Source organism: Mchenga conophoros, linkage group LG17, assembly GCF_057382185.1.
Source record: "Mchenga conophoros isolate Kocher_MC1m ecotype Shallow Benthic linkage group LG17, M_conophoros_male_GT1.1, whole genome shotgun sequence".
In the NCBI taxonomy this organism is placed as follows: Eukaryota; Metazoa; Chordata; class Actinopteri; order Cichliformes; family Cichlidae; genus Mchenga; species Mchenga conophoros.
The window spans coordinates 5,702,925-5,728,507 of record NC_140542.1 but is presented as its reverse complement, the minus strand read 5'-3'; the positions used below and the strand labels follow the sequence as shown (position 1 = coordinate 5,728,507).

General features: G+C 41.4%; 1 protein-coding gene across 2 annotated transcripts; it reads left to right on the top strand.

The window, feature by feature from the left end:
• The first annotated feature begins 157 nt into the window (after positions 1-157).
• LOC146554952 (basic helix-loop-helix ARNT-like protein 2) lies at positions 158-25,583 on the top strand. Of its 2 annotated transcripts, none has more exons than XM_085251451.1 (17): positions 158-355; positions 6,518-6,611; positions 6,768-6,806; positions 6,889-6,930; positions 7,190-7,347; positions 7,426-7,508; positions 7,581-7,673; positions 10,564-10,681; positions 13,055-13,204; positions 18,871-19,108; positions 21,847-21,953; positions 22,109-22,259; positions 22,387-22,442; positions 22,530-22,641; positions 22,872-22,962; positions 23,785-23,887; positions 24,857-25,583. In XM_085251451.1, exons 1-17 carry the CDS (start codon positions 313-315, stop codon positions 25,012-25,014), a joined length of 1,836 nt encoding a protein of 611 aa, XP_085107577.1. In that variant the 5' UTR covers positions 158-312; the 3' UTR covers positions 25,015-25,583. The 2 variants fall into 2 exon arrangements, with proteins under 2 accessions (XP_085107577.1, XP_085107575.1); XM_085251449.1 differs by having other exon boundaries at positions 6,518-6,629.

Genomic DNA, 25,583 nt, shown 5'->3' with positions numbered 1-25,583 from the left:
GAACACGGCTGTGAATGAAGCGAGCAGGCGATTAAGGACGAGACAAGTGTGAACTCTTCCCCCTTGTTTCCTAAAGGACCTGGGTGTTCCACTCTCACCCATCCCTCACGTTTCTACTCCCCCCCCCCCTTGTAAAAAAAACAGATAGGGGGGAGGAGGAGTCGGGTGAGAGGGAAAAATGAAGTCAATTATACGACACCCCGGCTCTCCTAACCTCCCTCCTCTCCTTCTGCTACTACTACAGCTGGTGGCTCCTCATGCGCCGCGGCGCTGCGAAGCCTTCACCGGGCACACCGGCTGCAGTCCGTAGGCATGTCGGCTGGGGGCTCTGACGGGACGGCGGAGAGGCCAGCAGGTAGGGGCTCCGGCTTGACGACGTTGTGGTTATTGTGGGTAGCTTAGCTTTGCTTCTTTTTAATATATTCTTTGGGGCAACTACTTTTCTCCTTCAATTAGCTGAAAAAATAAATTAAGCACTAGTGGTATGCCTTCTTCCACGAATTAGTTCTGAACTTCTTTCGTCCCTTGACGTGTTTTTTCTTTAACGGCAAGTTAGGTTATATTGAGTGAAGGTTACTTAGAAAAGAACTTTACAGAGACATTGAGGACATTGAGAGCAGACGACCTCACAGCGGCAGTAACGATAACACTTAACCGAGTGGCAGCAGTCGCAGTAGCCTTGCTGGACCAGCCGCTACAGTGCGTCGCACCGGTGTCTCGAGCAGCTGGCACCTGCCTCCTAAAACCGAACGCGTCGGCTGGCAACGCGCGTGACACCCTCTCCATTCATTCCCGTACTATGTGGTGCTCGTTTCCAGGGAGGGGGACGCGAGCGGAGGGGGGAGTTTTGTCGGCGAACTTCACACTCACGATAAAAACACGTCACTGTAACCATGACGACGACTTCATCCCAAAAGCCCAGAAATACTTTTACACTTTGCTAACAAGCGGTTCCTTTGCGAAAACCCGGCGTCTTCTCTAAGCCTGGTGCTGATATTAATATTTGCCTAACCTTCACCAAACTGGCCTCGAGGAGCTTATATTGTCACGTGGTTCCTCGAGATTTGCCCCCCCAACATTCTTTCTCGTTCAGCTTCTTTCAGAAACTGGGTCAGTAGAGCAGTAGAGCAGCTCTGCCTTCGGTGTGCAGCAGAGGGAAGCAGTCGCTCCCTGCCGTTTCCGAGCCGTACCAAGAAGCACAGAGGAATGTCCGCTACCAAACCCTTCAGTTCAAATAATGCAGACTAACGGCGGGATATTAAAACACAAAGGGGTTAAACCATCACCGGAACTTTTTAAAAAAAGTTGAACCACGGTGGTCTAAGTGCTAACATTCTGGTAAACACAGTACAATGCACAGGAGTAAATCATTACAGGGCGTAAATACGTCTGAAAAATATGTTTCAGTGCTAGCTACATTCATGGAAGATTAGTTCAAATCTAGGTATTGAAAAGAAATCATACAGTTTATATAAAATGTACAAAGACACTTGATGTAAACCCCTTACGTTATTTAATTCAAAATACAATCTAAAATTATGACGAGAATATGAAAGCTATTGTCAAATACCACATTAAAAGTACAACTCCTGAAAACGAACAAAAAGTAGCCTCTTGTTTAGATTAAATGGCAGGTCTGTGAATGTATCGCTTTTCCCCAGTATGATATTTTGACAGGAACAGTAGGTAACACAGGTGTTACTAATGACATTAGTGATATTCTGTTTGGGTCAAAGCCCTGGTTAAATGGATTAGTAACACCTGTGTTCACTTGTTATTTTCTCTCAAACTAGCCACTGTGAGTAAGGTGCATTATGTATATGTGAAAACTAAAATTTTCACTTTTCAACAATGAAACTTTAGCACCCAGAATTTCCAGTTGGGTATTTTCTAAAGCATTTTCCTTCAAAGCTGCCTTGCCCTCCTTTTGTCTTTCGTGCTCATGAATATGCATTTGGCCCTTTGTTGTTTTACAAAAGCTAATCTTAAGTACAGCCATTTGGGTTGCAAATGTAACATCACCATGTAAATAGTGTGGATAAACTTATTTCATGGTAGTAAAACTATTAGCTCTGTGCTAAAAGGCTATCACAATGACAACATGCATGAAAATATAAAGCCCTCTTAAGCCATACATAACCCAATTTTCCTCTGTAAATCCATATATTTCAAATGGTCCTGTCAGTATTTTAAAGTACAGCTGTTAGCACTGTAATCATTTACTGTAAATGTTGAAACCATCACATTAACTCTCTACCCTAATCCCACACAATCTAGCCCCTAAAATGTTTAACTGCACACAACTGTTACCAAACTTTTAAATACAAGATTTCATCTTCAAACTGATTGTTACTGTTAGGCAGTTAATTAAGTAAGTATGTTTAAATGGGGTAAATGCAGTTCTTAAAATACATGTTCAAAATACTTTAATACTGTGTGATTTGCTCTATAAATACCTCAATTAAAGAATCATAGACTCAGATATTATTTTGTTGTGAACATTTTTTTGGTAAACTGTACATTGACCTCAGTATAGGTTAAAAAACGCATGCTTTGTAACAGAATAGCCCCTGTGCCACTTGTAAAAGAATATTCTCTTATTGCAAAACATCCTTAGCAATAGCATGTACTGGTTTTAGCGGTTGTAGGAAATTGTAGGTCAGTTGACCAGAAATAACCCAGAACATATTGCACTGTAACTGTAGGATTTAGGGCTTGACCTTTCTGCATCCATCCAAAACTACAACCCTGCTATTATGTTATGTTACCAGAAGTACGCAGAGACACTGAGCCTTGGAATAATGTGACATTTACTTTATTATGCACATTATGAAATGAAATGCAGTCCAGTAAAACACCTCTGCTATCAATTCTGATTCAATAAAGCTTCTACATTTTCAGCTTTTGTCATCTAAATGAATGTAATGGGTGGTTATTGTGTACTGAACTGTATAACATCTAAACATGGTTTTAACAGGGTTAACTAAAAAACAACTGGGGCCCTATTAAATCAAATGGGTTTAATTTCTCAAATGAGTAAAATTGTGTAAAGATACACAAAAGGTCGTATTTATCTGTGCAGTGTAATAAATGAGTGCCTAATAACCAATTTAAACCAATCACCTTGCTCTTTGTTGTGTAAACCAGATAGTTTATAGCAATGGAAAAATTACGAGGCATTGAGCCACAGAACACACCCTTCTTTACAGGTTCAAAAGACCACGACTGATACATTCATGTCCTGCTGCTGGTTGAAAATACTGAAGTTAACCTTCAGTATTCAGCTGAGATAGAAGGTGGTGCTTTTTTCCCCACTTGTCATCATTTTCCATGTTTTTTGTGTCTTTCTGGTCATTTTAAGTCTCACTGCATGTATTTTTGTTGTGTTTTTCTACCTCTTTTTATTAGTTTTGTGTATTTTAGTACTCTTTGTAGTTAACGTTTAACTGGAGTTATTCTGTGTCTTTTGTTTCTTGTCGTAGTGTTGTGTCTCTTAGCAGTCATTTGGTTACTCTTTATAGTTATTTCTGCTTGTTCCTTCTCATTGTATATCTCTTTGTAATTAACTCTTTGTAATTAAATTAATCATTTTGAAGTCCTGTGTCATTGTGTAGTTGTTTAGTGTCTATCTCTACTTAACTTGTGTTTCTTTCTACTTATTTTACATTTCTTCGTAGTTATTTTGTTTCCCTTTTAGTAGCTGTGTCTTTGTGGTAATTCTCATTAAATTTGTGAAATGTCAAGTTCAAATTTGAATGGAATCAGTCTATTGTGAATGAAATGTCATCAACTATTTACAAGTTCAAATAGTGTCAAATATTTTAAGGTAACCAAAGCAACAACAGTTCCTTTCTTTGTTCTTAATAACAGGCAGTCATTCAGTCACTTGGTATGAAACTAAATTGATCAAGATATGCGAGAAGTGATATTTTTAAGTAAATTTTGTTTTCCTTTGGCTGTCCTGTTAGGATTGCCTCCCTTCTGTGTGGATCTCTGTTCATTTTCTGTGTGTACCTTTTTGTCCTGCCTCTCCCATTCATATTTTCTACACTCTAAAAAGATTAAAGTTCCAAACTCGTCACGCTTAGATCCTTATTCTAATGACATAACATTAGCAATTTACCCCCCCCCCCCCCCCCCCCCACACACACACACACACACACACACACATAGCAGCAAATATTTTAATTTCAGGAACTGCTGAATTTGAAAGTGGCCAAAAAGGAATAAAAAGTGTTCAAACGTGTTTGATTTATTTGTTTTAAAGATATCACGTCCTCTTGTGTGATGTTTTTGACCTCTGGTGTGACAGCCCCTGTACGTCACACTTGTAGACATTTTCTGAAAGCACCTCTATGTTTTTGTGCCAGCATGGTATGGAAAACCTGTCATTACTAGTTGGTAAGATAATTTGTATCATATCTATAATTGTGTTGTTGAAAGCCGCATATTCTGAGCTTAAGTGCAAAATCCCAGTTAGTGTTTGGTGTCAGTATGTTTAGGTAATGGTGTCATCACAACTTAAAAGCCTTCCAGTAGCTAGTTATCTGCAAGCCCCTGCTGTCCACACAATTAGGGCTACATTTATTTTTTGTTTATTTGTCTTATGTGGGAGAGTCATCGTTTTTAGCTTATCAAGAAAATGGCTACGTGTTGGTTTATAATGTATTAAATTAGAGTAACTGTGCTACTTTAAGTGGTGTATTATAGTTTTTTTAGGGTATCAACAAACTAAATCAGGCCATATACAAACTTTTTCCCTCAACCGCAGGTAAGACCCAAATGAAGACTTTGAGAAAAAGTGATCCTTTGGTGTGGGTGGTGTAGAGCCAGAGCATACAAAAATAATAACAAAGAACTCAAACATAAATCACACCCACAAAAAGAAACTGTGAGCTCACAAAAGACCCCAAAACATCCCCACCTCCAAATACCTTGAAGTGATTCAAGTGGTACACTTAAAGGTGGAGAAGTACATGTAGGTCATAACATGCTGACTCTGTTTCATACTGAGTTACACTCCTGTGCATTTCCACCACAGGTGGTGGCCTGTGTTCCTGCGTTTCTGTAATATGGTATGTCATCTGCTACCCTGCAGGCTGGCTTGGCCTCTCATCAGTACTCTAGTCACGACTGGTGCTCTCAGCTTGGGCGTGACTCAGTGTTGCACTTTGCACCGATAAAAGCAAGGGGCATTGCTTTAAATATGACTTGGCAGTGCTGGTGCAGGTGGCAGGAGAACACATTTCTTGACTAACAAAGAAACGGGGAAAAAAAGTGTGTGGTGCAGCAACTAGCAGTGAAAAGCCATGGTGGGTGGAAGTGAGAGCCTGCAAGTGTCACTCCCACATTTCACTTTTGCGTCAGTGATGACCCACTAAACTCCTCTGGAGGGATTAAAGAAATGATGTCAATATCATTAAAGTTCAGTCGGGCCCTGATCTCATAGTAAGAGTTTTTGTTGATAGTGAAAGCTTGCTGTGCTTGTTAGTGGGACACATGTACGTGAGAAAAGGGTCACTGTGACAACCTCTGGGTTTTCTGTTAAAAATAAACTTTTATTTACAATATATATTATTGTACTTTAAAGATTCAAACATAAAATGGGTTTTTTGTTCAGTTTGAGTATTGTGCTATTTGCTTTTCTTCACCTAGATACGTGTCTGTCACTTTATCAAAACATTTTTCCTCACAAATAGATGTCATACTTTATAGAATGGGATCCCCGAGTAAGAAGTAGGTCAGTGTTACAGTATTATATAAGCATTAGTGAATACAATGGGCCAAACCCTATTTACTCTCACGTGCCTCTGAAATTCACAAACTGCAGGAGTGCATAGCATGGGGGTTTGGCGCCATGTAACGGCAACTTTTAGCCAGTGCATCAAAAGTTTGCCTAGAAACAGAATGTGTGTATGAAAATTGGCAAGAAAACAGGGCAAAATGGGAAAAATAAATGAGCTGTCCAGCTATAAAATTGTTTTTGGGTCAGCCTTTAAAGTGAGCATTCCTGGCTGAGATTTCAGCCTTCAAAAATACTTTCCGCCTGTTAATGCAGAAAAAATTATATGAGTCATTCTGATGGTGCTCGTTTTCAAAAAGACAAACAATTTGTGTATGTTCAAAAATATAATTTGTAAACAGCAAAACACAGTAAAACAGTTGAGTTTGTTAACCTTCAAAACTCAAATTAAGCATTATTTATTCACTCATACATGTAGATGAAAAAAGTCTTTAGCCTACTAAATAAAGTCTCCTCCTTTTAGTCACATACCACTGATATACCAGATACCTGGGTGATGATTTTTGACTGTCAGAATAATCTCAACGTGTTTTTTAAGATCTTTAATGGTATTTTCATTTGATATAAAGTCAACTCATTAAAATCAGAAACCCCAGCCTCCATTCATTCATTCATAGTGTAAACAGAGCAAGCGTTATTAGAAAGATCAAGGTTGTTGTACTGTGTTCATTTGTAGCTTCTCACATCACTGTGGTGATTGTTTTCATGTATCAGATCCTGCTCCAGAGGATGAAGGGCCAAGCCAAGCAGGCTCCTTGCTGCCAGCTGTCGAGCTGCCAAGGAAACGAAAGGGAGATGTGGAGGAGAGGTCAGATGCGCATGTACAGTAAGAGCAGTGTTATGTTGTCTAAGAAGAAAAAACAAACTCTGAGACATTTCACTCTTGTTTATGCCTGTAGCTAAAATTATATGGTACAATGTACACAAACTAAATGACGCACCGTTTGTCCAACCGATCTCACAGGCAAAGCCTTGACATCCAAATGGACGATGACCTCAGCAGGTACGTTGAGTTGTCCGCTGTATCTGCATTGAGTTAGACCGTGCTGAAAAAAGAATTTGATTTTTGATGCTTTCATTTGCAGATCTGAAGGGGAGGATCAGCAAGTCAAAATGAAATGCTTCAGGTGATTCTATTTTTATATCAAACGACTGCGCCGTCTGTGGCTTTAAAAAAAGTCTCATGTAGCTTTCCTTGGTCTCATTTAGTTTAAGATGTCAGCTATTTAAAACCCTAATGACTTAGACAGTCTTAAAATAGCTCCATTACAATTTCCAGGTAATTATTTTTCCCCCCAGAAAAGACACAGCAGGTAGTAATGTAGCTATGCATTCCCCTTTCAAGTTCTAAGATACAGACTGTCTGATGGCTGAATGTGCCTACAGGGAGCCTCACCGTCAAATTGAGAAGCGGCGGAGAGACAAAATGAACAATCTGATTGATGAGCTGGCTGCCATGATCCCTGCCTGTCAGCCCATGGCTCGAAAGCTCGACAAACTCACTGTGCTGCGGAAGGCTGTGCAGCACTTGAAAGCCCTCAAAGGTACTTCTTAACCCACGTGGTGATTTAAGTGGTCAGTGATGTTGATTTTTGTCACTCTAAAAGCTCCCCTGCTTTCAGCTGGGATGGGCAGCGCCTTTTCAGAAACCACCTGCAAGCCTTCCATCCTGCCTCACGATGACCTCAGACACCTTCTGCTGAGGGTATGTCCTCGTACGTCTGTTTCATTCACGCTTTTATGCTTTTATTAACACGTCTTTCTGTGTATCTGCCAGGCTGCCGATGGTTTCCTTTTAGTCGTAAGTTGTGACCGGGCGAAAATCCTGTTCATCTCCGAATCCGTCTCCAAGATCCTCAACTTTAGCCGGGTGTGTTACCCTCCCACCACACGACTTGCAATATTCATTTACTGGTTGCAGCTCTCTCTTTTTCTGAATGTTAGCAAAATGAAGATGTAAAAGTACAGATCGGTAAAACTGAACAAAGTACCTCACTAAATTTGTAAAATAGCTAGGTCCTATATTATATATATAGGACCTAATTATATATATATATATATATATATATATATATATATATATATATATATATATATATATATATATATATAATTAGGTCCTATATTATATATATAGGACCTAATTATATATATATATATATATATATATGTATATATATATATATATATATATATATATATATATATATATATATATATATATATATATATATATTAGGTCCCATATATATGAAAGACAGCACAGAGGCACTAATCATGGCAGCACAAGAACAAGCTCTGAGTACAAGATCCATAGAGGCTGGGGTCTATCACACCAGGCAAGACCCCAGGTGCAGGCTGTGTAAAGATGCCCCAGAGACAATCCAGCACATAACAGCAGGGTGCAAGATGCTAGCAGGCAAGGCATACATGGAACGCCATAACCAAGTGGCCGGCATAGTGTACAGGAACATCTGTGCCGAGTATAACCTGGAAGTCCCGAGGTCAAAGTGGGAGATGCCCCCAAGGGTGGTGGAGAATGACCGAGCTAAGATCCTGTGGGACTTCCAGATACAGACGGACAAAATGGTGGTGGCTAACCAACCGGACATAGTGGTGGTAGACAAACAGAAGAAGACGGCCGTAGTGATCGATGTAGCGGTTCCGAATGACAGCAATATCAGGAAGAAGGAACACGAGAAGCTGGAGAAATACCAAGGGCTCAGAGAAGAGCTCGAGAGGATGTGGAGGGTGAAGGTAACAGTGGTCCCCGTGGTAATCGGAGCACTAGGTGCGGTGACTCCCAAGCTAGGCGAGTGGCTCCAGCAGATCCCGGGAATAACATCGGAGATCTCTGTCCAGAAGAGCGCAGTCCTGGGAACAGCTAAGATACTGCGCAGGACCCTCAAGCTCCCGCTTGAAGGATAAACCGCCCGCAGGGGCGTGCTGGGTGTTTTATATATATATATATATATATATATATATATATATATATATATATATATATATATATATATATATATATATATATATATATATATATATATATATATATATATCACTGAAAAAAGAGGCTGGCAAAAGGTTTATATAGAATGCAATGTTTCATTGTTTTCATGGACTGATGTTATCTCCAAAGTTACCTGCGTTATAACCAAGGCTATTATGATATTAGATTTTCACTACGTGATTGTTGTGGCTCCACAGTAGTTATTTTCCTAACATTAAGGATCGATGATTTGGAAACATAAATTCCTTGAATCAGGAACGGCCTCTGGTATATAATCTACACTGAATATGTGAGGCAAGTGAAGAGAGTCTGGAGCCGTAACAATTTTACACTAATATCAATATTAATCTATCAATATTATATTATTGATAGAATATTAATATTTCACTCTTTAGTTGTCAGTACAGTCAGTGTTGGCTATTGCCAATGCAGTTAGTTGTATATGACAACACCTTCATGGTGACCATTTATATTCACATGTACTGTCAGGAATTGCTTTTTAAAAACAGGTCATTAAATGACCTTAAATTTAAAAAGATGTAGTTTTTAGTTGTGCAGTTGCCCAGCATCAAATGACAGGTATAGTAACATTTAGAAGATGAAGAGCCAGACATTTCCCTCAGGGGATGGTGGAGCCCAAAAACAGAACAAAAGTGGATTGAAGTGGATCTGCATTCATCACCAGATAAAGGCTAATGTTGCTTCCTGTTTGCAGTAAGTGTTAGTAACCAACCTCTTGGCTTTTGTTAAATCAAGGAAACAATATGAAAACTTTTTTTTTAACCTTTTGGACGCTCAGAGTAGAAGTTTTATATTTTTATTATTATTATTATTATTATTATTATTATTTTTAGAATAAATTCATTTGTAAATGTTCCACACTATCCACAGTCCTTTGTGGCTGAACTAAATCTTTACAACTCAGTGTTCACATAAATTGTTGTTCGGTATGAAGCATTTTATTGATGCTCTGATGAAGACTCAGCACTGCAAGTAAAAGTTAATAATCAAGGCAATGCCCTGATGTTTCTGCACAGCTATTAATCTCTAAGCTTTGATACATTTTTGAAAGTATCCCTGTAGTGCATGCTTTGCTCTACAGTTTCAACTTTAAGACTCACTGTGTGCAAGCAGAGAGGAATGGTGATTAGGAGGGATAGCAAAGAAAAGCTTCTAAGAAACGAGTCCATGTCTGCATGGCAGTGGATTATGTACAAGGAGATAACATCACTGAAAGTGAAAAAAAGGCACAGCATGATTTAGCTGCTAATATACAGTGTATAATGGTTGGCTGTCACTTCCAAACAAAAACATTAGAATAGCAGTTGGGTGGGGATTCTGTGCTCACAGCCAAGGCTGTGTACCAATGATATCAGCCCTTACTTAGACCATACAGAGCAGTGGAAAAAAGTGCATTTAAGACTAAAACTTTATATTTCGCTCTTCTTTTCCAATCACCTCTAAGTGGTCACAGCAGATGGCTGCCCCGCCCTGATCCTGGTTCAACTGGAGGTTTCTTCCTGTTAAAAGGGAGTTTTTCTTTCCCACTGTTGCCAAGTGCTTGCTCAAAGGAACTTGTCTGATTTTTGTTTTTTTTTTCTGTATTATCGTAGGGCCTTTACCTTAGTGCAACTAAAGTGCCTTGAGGCGCTGTAGTTGTGACTTAGTGCTTTGTAAAAAATTAAATGAAATTGAATTTACTAAACATTAAAAAGCTGAGTAAATAGATGTACAACATTTGTATTCACAGTTGGAACTGACTGGGCAGAGCTTGTTTGATTTCATCCACCACAAAGACATCAACAAAGTGAAGGAACAGCTGTCTTCGTCAGAGATGTACCCTCGTCAGCGTCTTCTTGATGCAGCAAGTAAGTCCACCGGAGCTCCAGTATTGTGCAAATGTCTTGAGCCACACCTCATTTCCTTATTTCTTCCAAGGAGACAGTCTTTCTTGTGATTTCTTTTCAACATGGTCTTGAGCAACAGTTCCTCTCTTTTTTGCTAAAGCTGATAGTTTGAGCTGGGTCAGGTGACCCTGAACCATCCCTTGGAAATGCTCCCATAGGCACTGTGCACTTCTTCACCACTCGCCTCTTTTCAGTGTCCACTGTTTATACAATACTGCAGCATGTTATTATATTTTTGTCTTCTTTCTCCCTTTGCACTGGGTCTCTTTTCTCCTCTGTTTCTTTTTTTTGTTTTCCCTTCAATTATAACTGATTGCAGCACATGGCTGCTGTTCCCTAAACCTGCTTCTGCCGGAGGTTTCTTCCAGTTAAAAGGGAGTTTTTCCTCCCACTGTCACCAAGTGATTGTTCATAGGGGGTTGCTTCATTGTTTGAGTCTCACCTAGAGTTTTGTAGGGTCTTAATCTTACAATATAAAACACAGTGAGGTGACTTTTCTTATGATTCTGCACTATATAAATAAAATTGAGTTGAAGCAAAACAAGGAACTCAGTGTGCTTAGGTGAGGTGTACACAGAGTGACAGTGTGTATGCAGACAACTTATCAGTCAAGTTGGAAATTGTATTTTTAGCCACTTTGTTACTAGCACCCTGATGCCAGTAACAGGGTAGGAAAAACCACAAATTCAGTTGTTTTTTTTTTAATTTATGAAAAATAGCAATGATAACACAATTTAACAGTCATCAAATAGTATGTTTGCACCAACCAAGAGCTATTATTAGGCGTCTCTGACATAATTTCACATATCCTGTCATGGTGTGCAGTGTGCCTTAAAAGAAAACTGAGAAAAACTAAACAAGTGGACAATATGAAGCAATATAAAGGAGTGCCAGCCCAAAAAAAACTATCTACAGCAGATGAACAGTATCTAATTGTCATGTCATAAAGAAAGTGATCACAAGATCTTGACATAACTGATCAAATTATGAATATAGACAAGAATCATAAAAAAAAAAACAGAATAGGCCAGATTTTTGTCTGATTAGGAAAATCTGATTGGTTCAGTTTCTAAAATTTGCTATATTTTGTTTAGCATGGTAAAGGCGTCAGTGCAGTAAAAGCATACCTGAACAGAAAAACATACAATAAAACTGAAACAGCGGGGCAGCCGGTGTGTTTGTGACGTGGTCCCAAGTGCAGACATGGAAGGAGACGGTACTGAATCTTAACAAAAAATGTTTATTTGGCCAAAAAACATGATTACAAAACAAGGCAAAAATGAGCAGGGTCAAAATTTAAATTAAAACCTAAACTGGGAAAAGCTAGGCTGTGGAAACTATGACAAACGAGACATGAACATGATTCTGAGCAGGAGTATGGGAGTAACTCAGCTTACGTCATGTTTATTAGTAACTAGTAAACATGACGTAAGCTGAACAGAATCATGAGGTACCTGGAATCAGAGGAGGGAAAACAGACACACCAGCAATGAACAGAGGGAGACAGAGGACTTAAATACACACAGCTGACACAAATAATCATGATGCCACAGGGGAAGCAAAACTTAACACACTGAACATGGAAACAAGACTTTCAAAGAAACATGGAAACATGGAGAGACATGAACTGGGACACGCAAGCTTGACACAAAATACAGAGAGAGGGAGCGAGAGAGAGACACACAAGGGGAACCTACACAGACGAGATGATAACACATGACAAACAGAAAAAGACTCATAAACAAGGAGACATGGATGATAACATAAACTAGACTGAAACTCAACTAAATCCTGACTAATAATAACAACACAAGAACTTAACATTAATGCAATCTAACATAAGAAAAACTAAAATACAAAATAAACTCAAAACCCTGGGTCACAGCCCAAAAATGCTATCAGTCATGGATTGCCTTCCCCTGAACCTGGACTTTATGGAAGCAGTATGGGATCAACCTAAGAGAAAAAGGAACAAAAGGAAGCCAACATCTAAAGGAGAGCTTTGAACATCAAGAAGCCTGGAGAAGTGCTCATGAAGACTAAAGACGGTTGACTTCAAAAGAGAGTTCATGCTGTGTTGAAGAATAAAGGTGGCCATGTCAAATATTGACTTTCAGGCTTGTTGGAACTGAACAACCTTTGTTTTTGCCTTATATGCTTTATTTTCATGCAAGTTTCCACATTTCAGTTAATTGCTATTTATTTTCTTAGGAAAATGTAAAGGAATGAGTGGTGGCTTGAGTGTTTTGCACAGTAGTCTGTATGAGATGATGTTTAGAAAAACAGAATAAGCACTACGTGTCCCAGTCACGAATGTGGTCCTTCTGTGTGCAGCTGGGGTTCAGGTCCAGGTGGATGCTCCTGTCAGAGCGACCCACTTAACCACTGGAGCTCGGCGATCCTTCTTCTGCCGCATGAAGCACAGTCGACTGACAGAGAAACACGAGGACAAACACTCGCTGCCTACAGCTTCAAAAAAGAAAGGTGGGTTCAGTCTGGAGGTGGCACGACGTGTAGATATGAAGTATCAATTAATAATCGACGTGCTGTGAATATGCTGGTGAAACATGAAGGCTCAAGCAACTGCACCAGTCTAATATTGTTGCTTATCGAATTTAGATTCAGTGAAGACACACACACACACACACACTGGCTCTATTCATAGCTTCAGACTTTGGAGTGTCTTGTTTATCTTGCGCTGCTCTGATGAGAGCGCTTAAGGTGATTCAGCTGCGAGAAACAGCCCGAGTGAGTTATTTATTGAATAGACTGAAACTGTTCCACTTTGTATAAACGCTCAGGTTCAGTCCTGGTCCTGCAGAGCTAAAGAGATGAGGAAGAGGTCTGAAGATGCCTACCAAAAACATAACATTATATATTAAAATAAAATGAATTAAAATATATGATATGTTTATATATATATATATATATATATATATATATATATATATATATATATATATATATATATATATATATATATATATATATATAGCAGCTGGATAGCGTAGTGGTTAAACTACACGCCTTTGGAACAGAGGATCTGCCTGGGGCGTCTGTATCCAGTAAGGGTCCTAAGGCTAGACCCCCTATGCTAAGCAAGCCTACCGCAGACATGAGCGAGACAGATAAATATGAAGGCATGCCGGCTCGGACGTCGCCCGGATCAACAAGGTCCACGTCAGGTGTTGAGGAACCAGGGCACCCTGACGAAAAGTGGGCTACTGGAACAAGAAGGCATCGGTGGGCAAGGGACGAAAACAGGGCGTTGTTGGAATGCTACTACGCAAGTAACCCCGGCGGAAGGGGCTACATGAATAGGATGAGGGACCTATGGATTCTTCGATACCCAACATCCACAATGACGGCGAAACAACTAGTAGCTCAGTGTTCCAACATTCGAAAGAAGGGACTGCTCTCACAGCTAGAGATTGACGAGGTACAACACAAATGCTATGGCAAGGAGGAGTCAGGACGCCAGGTCAGGGGGGAGATATCATCACCCCCACCCGAGATTGGGTACATAGCCCCAAGTGCGATAGGAGAAGGATCGTTGAGTGCGAGAGGAACTGACCTGAAAAATAGGATCATGGCCAAGCTTGAAACCTGGATCCCCCGTAGCCGGTTACCAAGATTACGTGAAGTACCCTCAGAAGGTCTGCTAGATGATGTTAATGCAGCACTACGGACAATACCTACAACCACGGTTACCGACACTAACAAGCTGATCTACAATACGGCAGCAGTGATCAGTGAGATGCTTGGCTACAAGTTGAACAGCCACAAGGGGCAGTACCCTCCATGGAGAAGGAGGCTAGAGGGCAAGATCAAAGTAGCACGGAGGGAGGTTAGCCAACTAACGGAGTTGCAGAAAGGTGCGACAAATAAGGTGCCTAAGAAATACAGCAAGCTGTCCATACCTGAGGCCTTGGAAACTGCCAAGCAAAGACTCACAGCCTTGGCCAGCCGCTTGAGGAGGTACACCAGAGAGATAGAAGGCAGGAGAATAAACCAGCTGTTCTCCACAGAACCAGCAAAGGTGTACTCTCAGTGGCAAGGGAACAATAAGAGAACAGCACCACCAAGGCTGGAGACAGAACAATACTGGAAGAGCATATGGGAGAAGGATGCAACCCATAACGGCAATGCTCAGTGGCTAGAGGATCTGAGGGCAGACCACAGCGACCTCCCTGAACAGGGTCCAGTAACCATCACAGTGGCAGATATCCAAGAAAGGGTCTCCAGTATGAAGAGTTGGACAGCACCAGGGCCCGACATGGTTCACACCTACTGGCTGAAGAAGCTGACTGCACTCCACGAGCGTCTGGCAGCACAAATGAACCAGCTGCTAGTTAACGAAAGACACCCGGAATGGCTAACTGAAGGCCGGACGGTCCTGATCCCCAAGGACCCCAAGAAGGGACCGGTCCCCTCCAACTACCGACCAATAACCTGCCTCAGTACTACATGGAAGCTCCTGTCAGGTATCATATCGGCTAAGATGAACAGGCACATGGGTCAATACATGAGCGGGACACAGAAAGGAATTGGCAAGAATACCAGAGGTGCAAAACACCAGCTACTGGTAGACAGAACAATCAGCCGAGACTGCAAGACCAGACTGACCAACCTGTGCACTGCCTGGATTGATTACAAGAAGGCCTATGACTCAATGCCCCACAGCTGGATACTGGAATGCCTAGAATTGTACAAGATCAATGGGACCCTAAGAGCCTTCATCAGGAACTCAATGGGGATGTGGCGTACAACACTAGAGGCCAACTCCAAGCCCATAGCACAAGTTACCATCAAGTGCGGGATCTACCAAGGAGATGCTCTGTCCCCACTGCTGTTCTGCATAGGCCTGAACCCCCTCAGTGAGATCATTAACAAGACTGGCTACGGATACCGACTACGGAACGGAGCAGTTGTCAGCCACCTCCTGTACATGGATGACATCGTATGCCAAGAGTGAACGAGACATCGATTCACTGATCCACACTACCAGGCTATACAGCAATGACATTGGAATGTCGTTCGGACTGGAGAAGTGTAGTCGGATGGTAACAAAGAGAGGGAAGGTAGTCAGAACTGAGGGGATTGAACTACCAGAAGGCAACATTGCAGACATAGAGGACAGTTACAAGTACCTGGGGATCCCGCAGGCAAATGGGAACCATGAAGAGGCCGCTAGAAAGGCTGCAACCACCAAGTACCTGCAGAGGGTCAGGCAAGTCCTGAGGAGTCAGCTGAATGGTAAGAACAAGATCCGGGCCATCAACACATACGCCCTGCCCGTGATCAGATACCCTGCTGGGGTAATAAGCTGGCCAAAGGAGGAGATAGAAACCACTGACATAAAGACAAGAAAGCTCCTTACCATGCATGGAGGGTTTCACCCCAAGTCCAGCACCCTGAGGCTGTACGATAAGCGGAAGGAAGGGGGCCGGGGACTGGTGAGTGTCAGCACCACAGTCCAGGATGAGACAAGGAACATCCAAGAATACATTGGGAAGATGGCCCCAACTGACCGAGTGCTCAGTGAATACCTCAGGCAGCAGAAACCCAAGAAAGAGGAGGGAGACGAGGAACCATCATGGAAGGACAGGCCCCTGCACGGTATGTACCACCGGCAGATAGAGGAGGTGGCTGATATCCAGAAATCCTACCAGTGGCTGGACAAAGCTGGACTGAAAGACAGCACAGAGGCACTAATCATGGCAGCACAAGAACAAGCTCTGAGCACAAGATCCATAGAGGCTGGGGTCTATCACACCAGGCAAGACCCCAGGTGCAGGCTGTGTAAAGATGCCCCAGAGACAATCCAGCACATAACAGCAGGGTGCAAGATGCTAGCAGGCAAGGCATACATGGAACGCCATAACCAAGTGGCCGGCATAGTGTACAGGAACATCTGTGCTGAGTACAACCTGGAAGTCCCGAGGTCAAAATGGGAGATGCCCCCAAGGGTGGTGGAGAATGACCGAGCTAAGATCCTGTGGGACTTCCAGATACAGACGGACAAAATGGTGGTGGCTAACCAACCGGACATAGTGGTGGTAGACAAACAGAAGAAGACGGCTGTAGTGATCGATGTAGCGGTTCCGAATGACAGCAATATCAGGAAGAAGGAACACGAGAAGCTGGAGAAATACCAAGGGCTCAGAGAAGAGCTCGAGAGGATGTGGAGGGTGAAGGTAACGGTGGTCCCCGTGGTAATCGGAGCACTAGGTGCGGTGACTCCCAAGCTAGGCGAGTGGCTCCAGCAGATCCCGGGAACAACATCGGAAATCTCTGTCCAGAAGAGCGCAGTCCTGGGAACAGCTAAGATACTGCGCAGGACCCTCAAGCTCCCAGGCCTCTGGTAGAGGACCCGAGCTTGAAGGATAAACCGCCTGCAGGGGCGTGCTGGGTGTTTTATATATAAATATGTCTGTAAGCAATGAGGCCAAAATTTAGGCAGCTGCAGGAAATCAAGCACATGGAGTGAACTTAGTGTTTTTGCCCTGTCTAGTTTGCATGTTGGGGAAGTAAAGAAATTATCTTATTAAAATTTGGTGGAGAGTGGATGAGAGTGGCTTTTCTCTTCACATTTTCTCTTGTTCTATGGAGCTGCTTATTAAGCTACTAATTCTCTAGATACTTGTATGTTTTCACATCAACAGTGACTTAAATAAAGAAACAAACATGACTGCATAAAGACTTTTTTTTTCTAGTCTTAGATGCCACAATTTAAAACATGTTGTTTTGCACAGTAAGTAGGTCACTGCTAGCCATTGTGTAATCACCAAATTAGTAGCTGGTCAAACTCTGCTAACTGTGCAGCAGAAAATGAAGCTTTGGTACCACTCAGTGGAAAAACCAAGCAACTGCCTTACAGTCCGTTACAGCAGCGGTCCTCCGGCCTCTTTTGTTTTGTTGTATATTGTATATATCTGCGACACCTTAAAGGCCGGTCTGTGAAAATATTTTTGGACATAAATCGGTCTGTGGTGCAAAAAAGGTTGGGGACCGCTGCGTTACAGTCTACAGTACATTGTAGGCTTCAGTATGATTTTCCCACTTACATTCTAAAATAATTAGGAATATTTTAATGTTATTTAGTAGCATTATTTATCCATCAATCTATTTTCTTAACTGACAATCTGATTTACTATCATGAAGATCCTGAAGCACATCACAGCTGTCATAAGGTGAGAGGCAGGGCTCACTTTCACTCCTGCTTTATTTTAAGTGTATACAACTCTGATGTGCTGTATCTTATTCCTGAGTGACATGGATTTGGTTTATGTACCAATATTACTGAAACACAGGCAGTCATGTGAAGAGGAAAGCACACCCTCTATAACTTTTGTGGTTTTATATATCAGCACATAATGCAAAAAAGCCCATTCGCTCTTTATTGGTTGCCGAAGCAGTGTGTGGAAAAGGAAACACACTCTGTGATTCAGCAGCTTGTAGAAGCACTTTTAGCAGCCAATGGTTTTCTGTGTGACTTCATCCACGTCTCACATTGTTGTGGAGGAATTCTGGCGCACTCTTGTTTCTAACATTACTTTAGTTTACTGAAGTTTGCAGGCATTTGTTTATGCACAGCCACAGCATTTAAGTTGGGTTGAGATCTGGTGATTTTTTTAAATCATATCCTGATACATAAAACCTTTGATATGAAAAGGAGACGGGAGGATTTCTTGTTCACATGACTGTGAGTTACACTGTTAAGCACTGTTCTCATGTTTGCTTTTTCTTGTTTAAAAGAATCCACATGAGAAATTCAGAAGTCAAACCTCTCTTTGACAGGCTTACTGTCTGAAACCAGAAGAACTGGCCAACCCAGTTTCTGGTTTTCTGTAAAAAGCTTAAACAAATATGAACCCACGTGTTGAAACTTAAACAATACCTGTAGATTTTTGTCTTCAGGTAAGCTGTAACGGCAGCTGTGAATTAAAGCATGTTGTTTTTATCTAACATGGAGTGACGTTTGAAGGAGTAGCTGCTTCCTCATGTTGCCTGAAAAATAAGCTGGACTGTTGAAACCAGGTCTGATTTTATGTTCTGTGCCACTAAATATACACAGTTCACCCAAAACACAATCTAACAATACTAGAAAGGATATTATATCATACACACGACTTGTTTTCTACCTGCAGACACTTACAGATTCTGCACACTGCACTGCACCGGGTACATGCGGAGCTGGCCGAGCAGCCAGCTGGACTCGCTGGAGGCCGACGCCGACAAGGAAAGCTCGACCCTGACGTGCCTGGTGACCATGTGCCGCCTCTACTCTCACGCGTCCCATCAGCCTTCCAAAGACATCAACGTCAAGCCCACTGAGTTCGTCACTCGCTGTGCGATTGACGGCAAGTTCACTTTTGTAGATCAACAGTGAGTTTCCCCTTTCTAACTACATTCATGTGCACCATGTATCTTTCCGCCGTGAGTCATGGATTTGTTGTGCGCACGCAGTTCTGCTGAGAAAAGAATGGCAGAGGCGTTGCGTGGTGTGGAGGCCTCTGAGCGCAGCAGTGTGAGATTTGTCGGTCGGACTGTCAGTGGAGATAATCATTTCTGTGTCTGCCGTTGTTTCTCAGAAAGACCTGAGCATCTTGAGGGCATCACGTGAAAATCTCTTCTCATTTTTTGGGAAGTAATTTCACAACACAAGTATAGTGAATCACTTTATTAAATGAATTACCCATGTGTGTGACTGATGAATGTTACATGAGAGGCTTATTTATACTATGCTAACACTTTATGATAAGGGAGGTGAAAACTTTCTTAGTTGCCGAAGAACGAATCAGGAATGCCTTAATGAATACTTACTATAAAACAAGCCAACATCTACTTCAAAGTACCATATCACCCTGGCAGAGCCTTGACTGACTGCTGGCTTACTTGAATACTTACTAGAGTATTTAAAAGTACCCTAGCTTTCAGCTGTCAGGCCTCTCTTCTGTGACACCAGCTCCTAGTTTGGATTCAGAAGACAGACACTGTCTCTCCTTTCAAGATTAGACTTAAAACTATAGTTCAGGCTGGATCAGGTGACCCTTGCTTAGTTATGTTACAATAGGCCTAGACTGCTGTGCCTGTGAGGCACTGACTGCTTCTTCTTTTTACTGTATATGTTTATACACCATCTAATCATTAGTTATTACTAATTACTATTATTAATTACTCTGGCTTGGCTCTCTTCCACAGTGTGTCTTTGATCTGTCTTCCTACCTCCTCTCACCCCCAACCAGATGGCTGCCCCTCCCTGAGCCTGATTCTGCTGGAGGTTTCTTCCTCTTAAAAGGGAGTTTTTCCTTCCTGCTGTCACCAAGTTTTTGCTCATATGGGGTTGTGTGACTGTTGAGGTTTTCTCTGTATTATCGTAGGATCCTAATCGTACTTAAAGGAGCTTAAAGCGACTGTTTTTGAATGAAATGAACATATGCTATTTCAGTGGCGTGTCAAGTATGAATTAGTTCATAACTGTCTGGAAGCTAATCTCCCTGTTTCTTCATTAGCCTTCCTGATCAAAATGTAACCATTTATTTATTACATATTATCCAAAATTCCAATCAATTTCAGTCAGATTTATTTGCAATGTAGCAAATAAACCATCCACAAATATGACATAAACCCATTTGTGTTTAATGGCTGAATATTTTGGTTTCATGAAACATACATTAAATGACATTATTAATAGCATTTTTTAGACATGAAGCAAAGGAAAAGTCATGACCAGAATCACAGTTAGTCTTTTCTCAGATAGTGGGTGACAGATCAGCTTGGCCCCCTAAGTTTTTCCTGAAAAAAGGATTTAACAGTCTTTGCTCTGTGGTAAGATAAAATGGACTGTATCGCCAACAAACAGCACCACACAGAGGTTCCAGCATCATCTCCTTCACTAATGTGGATTTGTGATTCATCACTGAACATCCACTTCATCCACTCATCCACTATCACCCCGTCTCTGTCGTCACTGTAACCCAGTTTTCTGCAGTTATTTTTTTAAGCTTTTCTGGATGTAATCACATGTCATTCAGCCCATTTCTTCCAGTTGTGACGCTAACACAGACGCTTGTTTCTCTACTCTGTTTTTCATTTGTTTTGTTGTCCATTTTCGAGGCATATTGCTTAATTTTTCTATTCTGATGCTTTGTTGACCTCCGTCTAACCATATCTTTTCTTTCTATTATCTTCTAATTTACTTTTACTTGCTCTAAATTTTAGGCACAGGTGAACTGAATATGAGTATCTAAATATGATGATTACAGTCTCAACAAGGCAATAATTGTAAAGACAATCATCGCGTAACTGCATTGTTACCCTGGAATACAAAAGTAGTTGGTAATTTTTGAGTAATGTTTAAGTTGTGTGCTGTTACAGTAGATCCTCCACAGTAACTATGAATCATGACTCTTTTTGGCAGCACAGAAAGAGGAACATGCTAATGAATAAATAGTTAGTGGAGGGGTTTTGTGCAGGGTTTGGATCTAGAGCTATTAGGAAAGTATTAACTACAGCCTGTCCAATAAAGGATTTTTAAGACCAGTGCCTATATTGGTTATAGGTGATTGAGGAATTTAATAGGTTGCTTTTTTTTTTCCGCCCAGATGTACGAAACATAACATTCCCCTAACATTCATCCACACTCTGTCCAGCTCTGATCCGATCAGTTGATCGCTGGATTTGTAGTATTTGAAACACATCTTGGCAACAGGGAAGTGGCACAGTGCCCTCTGGTGGACAAACTGTGTAATGCCAACATTCATATCATAGCTGAAGGTTGTTTTTTTTCCTATTTCTCCTTTTTAAAATGTTAATTTATCGGATATTGCTGATACCACTAGACTGCAAAATACAGTAGCTAATAATTAAATAGAGCAATCTATAAGCTCTAGTCCTAACGAACAACTTTGTTAGCGATCAGATTGCTCCTGATTCGTTCTTTGTTTGTTTGCAGGTGACTAAGCAAATTTTCGTGTCCCTTTTTGTGAAGTGTTATCTATTCTGTATTTGCTTTGGTTCCATTTCCCTCTACTATTTTTAATTGGCACAATCCTGAGAGGCAGTGAAAGAAGCAAGACCAGAATCACTAAACTCCATCTTTTTCCTCTCTTTTTTTCCCTCAGAGCCACAACCGTCATTGGTTATTTGCCGCAGGAAGTTCTCGGCACATCCTGCTATGAGTACTTTCACCAAGATGACCTGCAGCACCTTGCAGGAAAGCACAGGCAAGGTAATTAGCAAAGCCACAACTGATGCCAAACTGAATCTATGCTAAAATAACTGTAGCTCAGTTTGTCTTCAGGTCAGAAGGAAAAGAAAAGGAAAGCGCTTGTAGTGACTTTTTTCACTTTGCTTTGTGATGACATGTGTCAAATCTCTTGGCAGTGCTTCGAAGCAAAGAGAAGATTGAGACACAGTGCTACAAGTTTAAAACAAAATACGGCTCCTACGTTTCCCTCCAAAGTCAGTGGTTTAGTTTCACAAATCCATGGACCAAAGAAGTTGAGTTTATCGTGTCTTTAAATAGGGTTATTTCGTAAGTACCAATTGCTGTCGTTTCAACTTTATTGTTGCTCTTTCATATGCACCGTGCTGCCGTAGTAAAGCTTTTAATACAACTCTGTTCTGGATGAAGCAGTTAAAATACTCCATTGCACCAACAGGGGGCCCGGTCACACAAAAGATGAGGAGGAGGCAGGCAGCTCAAAGGCACTCCAGGGTAAGAGATGCACACAGAGCCGTGTATTCACCGTGCTGTCATGTGTCTTTTTTGTCTGAGCTTTTTTTTGTCCTCCTGCCTTAAAAGACGACATAAAGCAAATACCAGTAATTCCCGGCTTCTCCAGTGGCACCGGCACAATGATCTACGCTGGCAGCATTGGGACCCAAATCGCAAATGAGCTCATCGACTCCTACAGGTACAGTCTGTCAACTCTCTGTTTGTCAAGGCTCGATGAATTTAAAATCATGTTGCTTTTCTTCGTAGAAAGGCGTCATATTTTCTGATAGATGCTCCAATAAATCTGAACATTTGGTACAAAAACATCCAGAATAACACTGAAACCCCGTTTGTGATAAATCCAGTGTTTTACTTACCTGGATGATTGAGCATGCATCAAGACCCAATGTTTTATAATTTTTTTGACAGGGTGAACTCATCTCCATCAAGCGGAGCTTCGAGTCCGTTTGGCCCAGCCCAGGAGAAATGTCCACTGGTGTCCCCACAAACCAGCAGGAGTGTGAGTGACCTAAATAATAGGACAGGCAACTTCCCCACTGTTACTAACAGTAACCATGAAGCACCAACTGGAATCAGTTTGCTTGGTGTGCTGCTGGGGGTTAATTTATTCATAATATTTCATCCTTTAGTTTATAGTTTTTGCCCTTTTTTGAACTTCTGGCACTTTTTTTTTGAAATCCTGAATCTTTACTGTTTGGATTTGGAGGAATGGTGCGATTCGTTTTCCGGTGAAACATTAGGAGTATTTCTCATTCTGGTTGATCATTTTATGGAAATTTGGATAAACATGCCATTTTAATGGGGGCCACCTTACAGCAGGAAGGTTCCTGGTTTGAACCTCGTGGTTGGCTAAGGCCTTTGAGTATGGAGTTTGGACGTACTCGCTGTGCTTCCTCTGGCAACTTCAGCATTTCTCTCAGAGTAAATAAACCTGCATGCTTGGCCACTTAGTGGCCTAAAGTGGGCCTAAATTCAATAAGCAGTTTGTAAAATGGATGAATAGATGGCTGGATGGTGACATGGGGAGGTCCGATATTGTGATTGAATTCACAATAACACTTTTATAATTATCTAAAGTATCAAGATTTGTCAGTATGCCATTACTTTATATAATGCAAAGCTCTGAACTGTACTTCCACCACAGCATCCTCACAAGGTGTATCATCATCCCCGTAGACAAGAAACTCTTCAAATGTAGGAGGAGATGTGTGTGAGAAAGAGGAAAGCAGCTTGTTTTCCTGAGTTTAATTACACACTTCAGTGGAGAAAGGTGAAGCGCAGGGTCCTGCACGCTGTTTTAATGTATAATGGCTTGTTGCAGGCATCCTGCAGGGAGGACGCAGCAGGCAGTTCATCACAGTCCCAGTCCCAGTCTGACTCAAGGACGGCAGCAGGGACGAGCAGCTCAACTTCTGAAAGCGCAGGTACTGCCAGCAAGACCATCACAAATACACTCTGTTAACAGTTTCTGTCTTTTCTTTTTCCTGTACTGCAGTCTGCAGTGAAGGACAAGAGTAACTGAGCACCACTTTATATTTTGTATTAGTAAATACCTCGGCTGTTTATGGTGTGCATCCCACTCGTGATTTCACAGCTGCAGGCCAAGAAAAGATGTAAGCAAGCAATCCAAATTTAGGCAATACAACAGCAGTTTATGGATAAACTTCATAAAAGCAGAATATACTGTATACACATGCACAAAACTGAGGTAAAGTCAGTGAGTGACACATTTAAAAAATGTAACAGTTTCTGAACTGAAGCTTCATCACTTCACTTCCCAATGATTTTGCCTCTGTCTTTCCTTAGAATAAAAAAGGATGCTAAAGCAGTGAAGCTGAAGCCAGTGTCTTCTGTAACTTTGCCAAAGCAAAAGAAGCTAACTGAAACCAGCTAACCTAGCAGCTCCCACAAGCTAATGGTAAAATGCTACTTTAAAATGAGCATTTTAATTAGCAAAAATGAGCAAACTAAAATTATTGATGAGATTTTTGGTCATTATTCAAAAAGAGTAACATATTATTCATTATTATTATTTTAAAGCTATGCATTATGTTACTTACATCACTTATTAAATTATGTTAGCGTTGCTTAGAGATGCTTTGGCACATAAAAGTACATAAAATAAATAAAAGCTGGACACAGAGCCATGTGCTAGATTGTTGTTGTTGTTTTTTTCATTTTTAAAGACAACAGCAGCGTAAACCAGTCCAGACAGCAAATATTGTTTCCCACAGCAGTTGTACTGTAGGAACATTTCCAGCCCATCACTGCTGAAGCTCAGGCTCCGGCTGCTTGACTTGACGTCACTCTGTTCTTTTCCGCTTACCGGACACTGTTAAAGGTGTTATTTTTTTCTCAGATCTCATTTTTTGTTTTGCTCGTGTTTCACTCAGGCGAGCCCGCCCAGCTGGACCTGGACAGCATGGTGGTGCCAGGCCTGAGCAGCTTCAGCAGCGACGAGGCTGCCATGGCGGTCATCATGAGCTTGCTGGAGACGGACGTGAACATGGGTCAATCAGGGGAGTTGGAGGATTTACACTGGCCTTTCTAGAGGGTGCTCAGACTCTTGGCCTCGCTCTCTCTCACAGCTGAGAACTAGGCAGTTCAGTTAATTCTGATCTGCCTGATACCTGAACTGGCCTTGCACAATTGAACTTACAGGACTTGTACCAAAAGTCACAACATGTCAGACTTGAGGACCGCTGAACAGGAAGTGTACAGGAAGTGTTGTGACTGAGATTAGCCTGCGGGTACTTCGTTTTTGCTTGAAAGAAGGTCTGGTTGAAGATCCCTTGGAGCCTGCGGTGATACAGTGTCTTCCTTAGTAACACTTGTGCATCCTGAATAGGGGTTGGAGACGAGACCTTCAACAGCAGGGAAATCTATTTGCTCTGCTGCCCTTAGTCACCAAGGCCACCAAGGTCTGAAGGAGCATAGAAGTCCTGTAATGTGCAGTAGTGCTGCTACAGAAACCTCAAACACTGACATTTGTGGAACCTTTGGTACAGTTTTAGGAATGACTTGTTTTTCATACATTGTCTGATTGTTCAATTTTTTTATCGTATGTTAAAGATTCCCATCAGACACATTTTAAGTAAAAGTAAAAAAAAAAAGAAAAAA

What these genes read in the sequence shown, in the direction of transcription:
- LOC146554952 (XM_085251449.1), top strand. Translation starts at nt 313, where the DNA reads ATGTCGGCTGGGGGCTCTGACGGGACGGCGGAGAGGCCAGCAG. An exon ending in AGGTCAGATGCGCATGTACA is followed by an intron (nt 6,630 to 6,767) that starts GTAAGAGCAGTG and finishes CCGATCTCACAG; the next exon opens with GCAAAGCCTTGACATCCAAA. An exon ending in GCGTCTTCTTGATGCAGCAA is followed by an intron (nt 10,682 to 13,054) that starts GTAAGTCCACCG and finishes TTCTGTGTGCAG; the next exon opens with CTGGGGTTCAGGTCCAGGTG.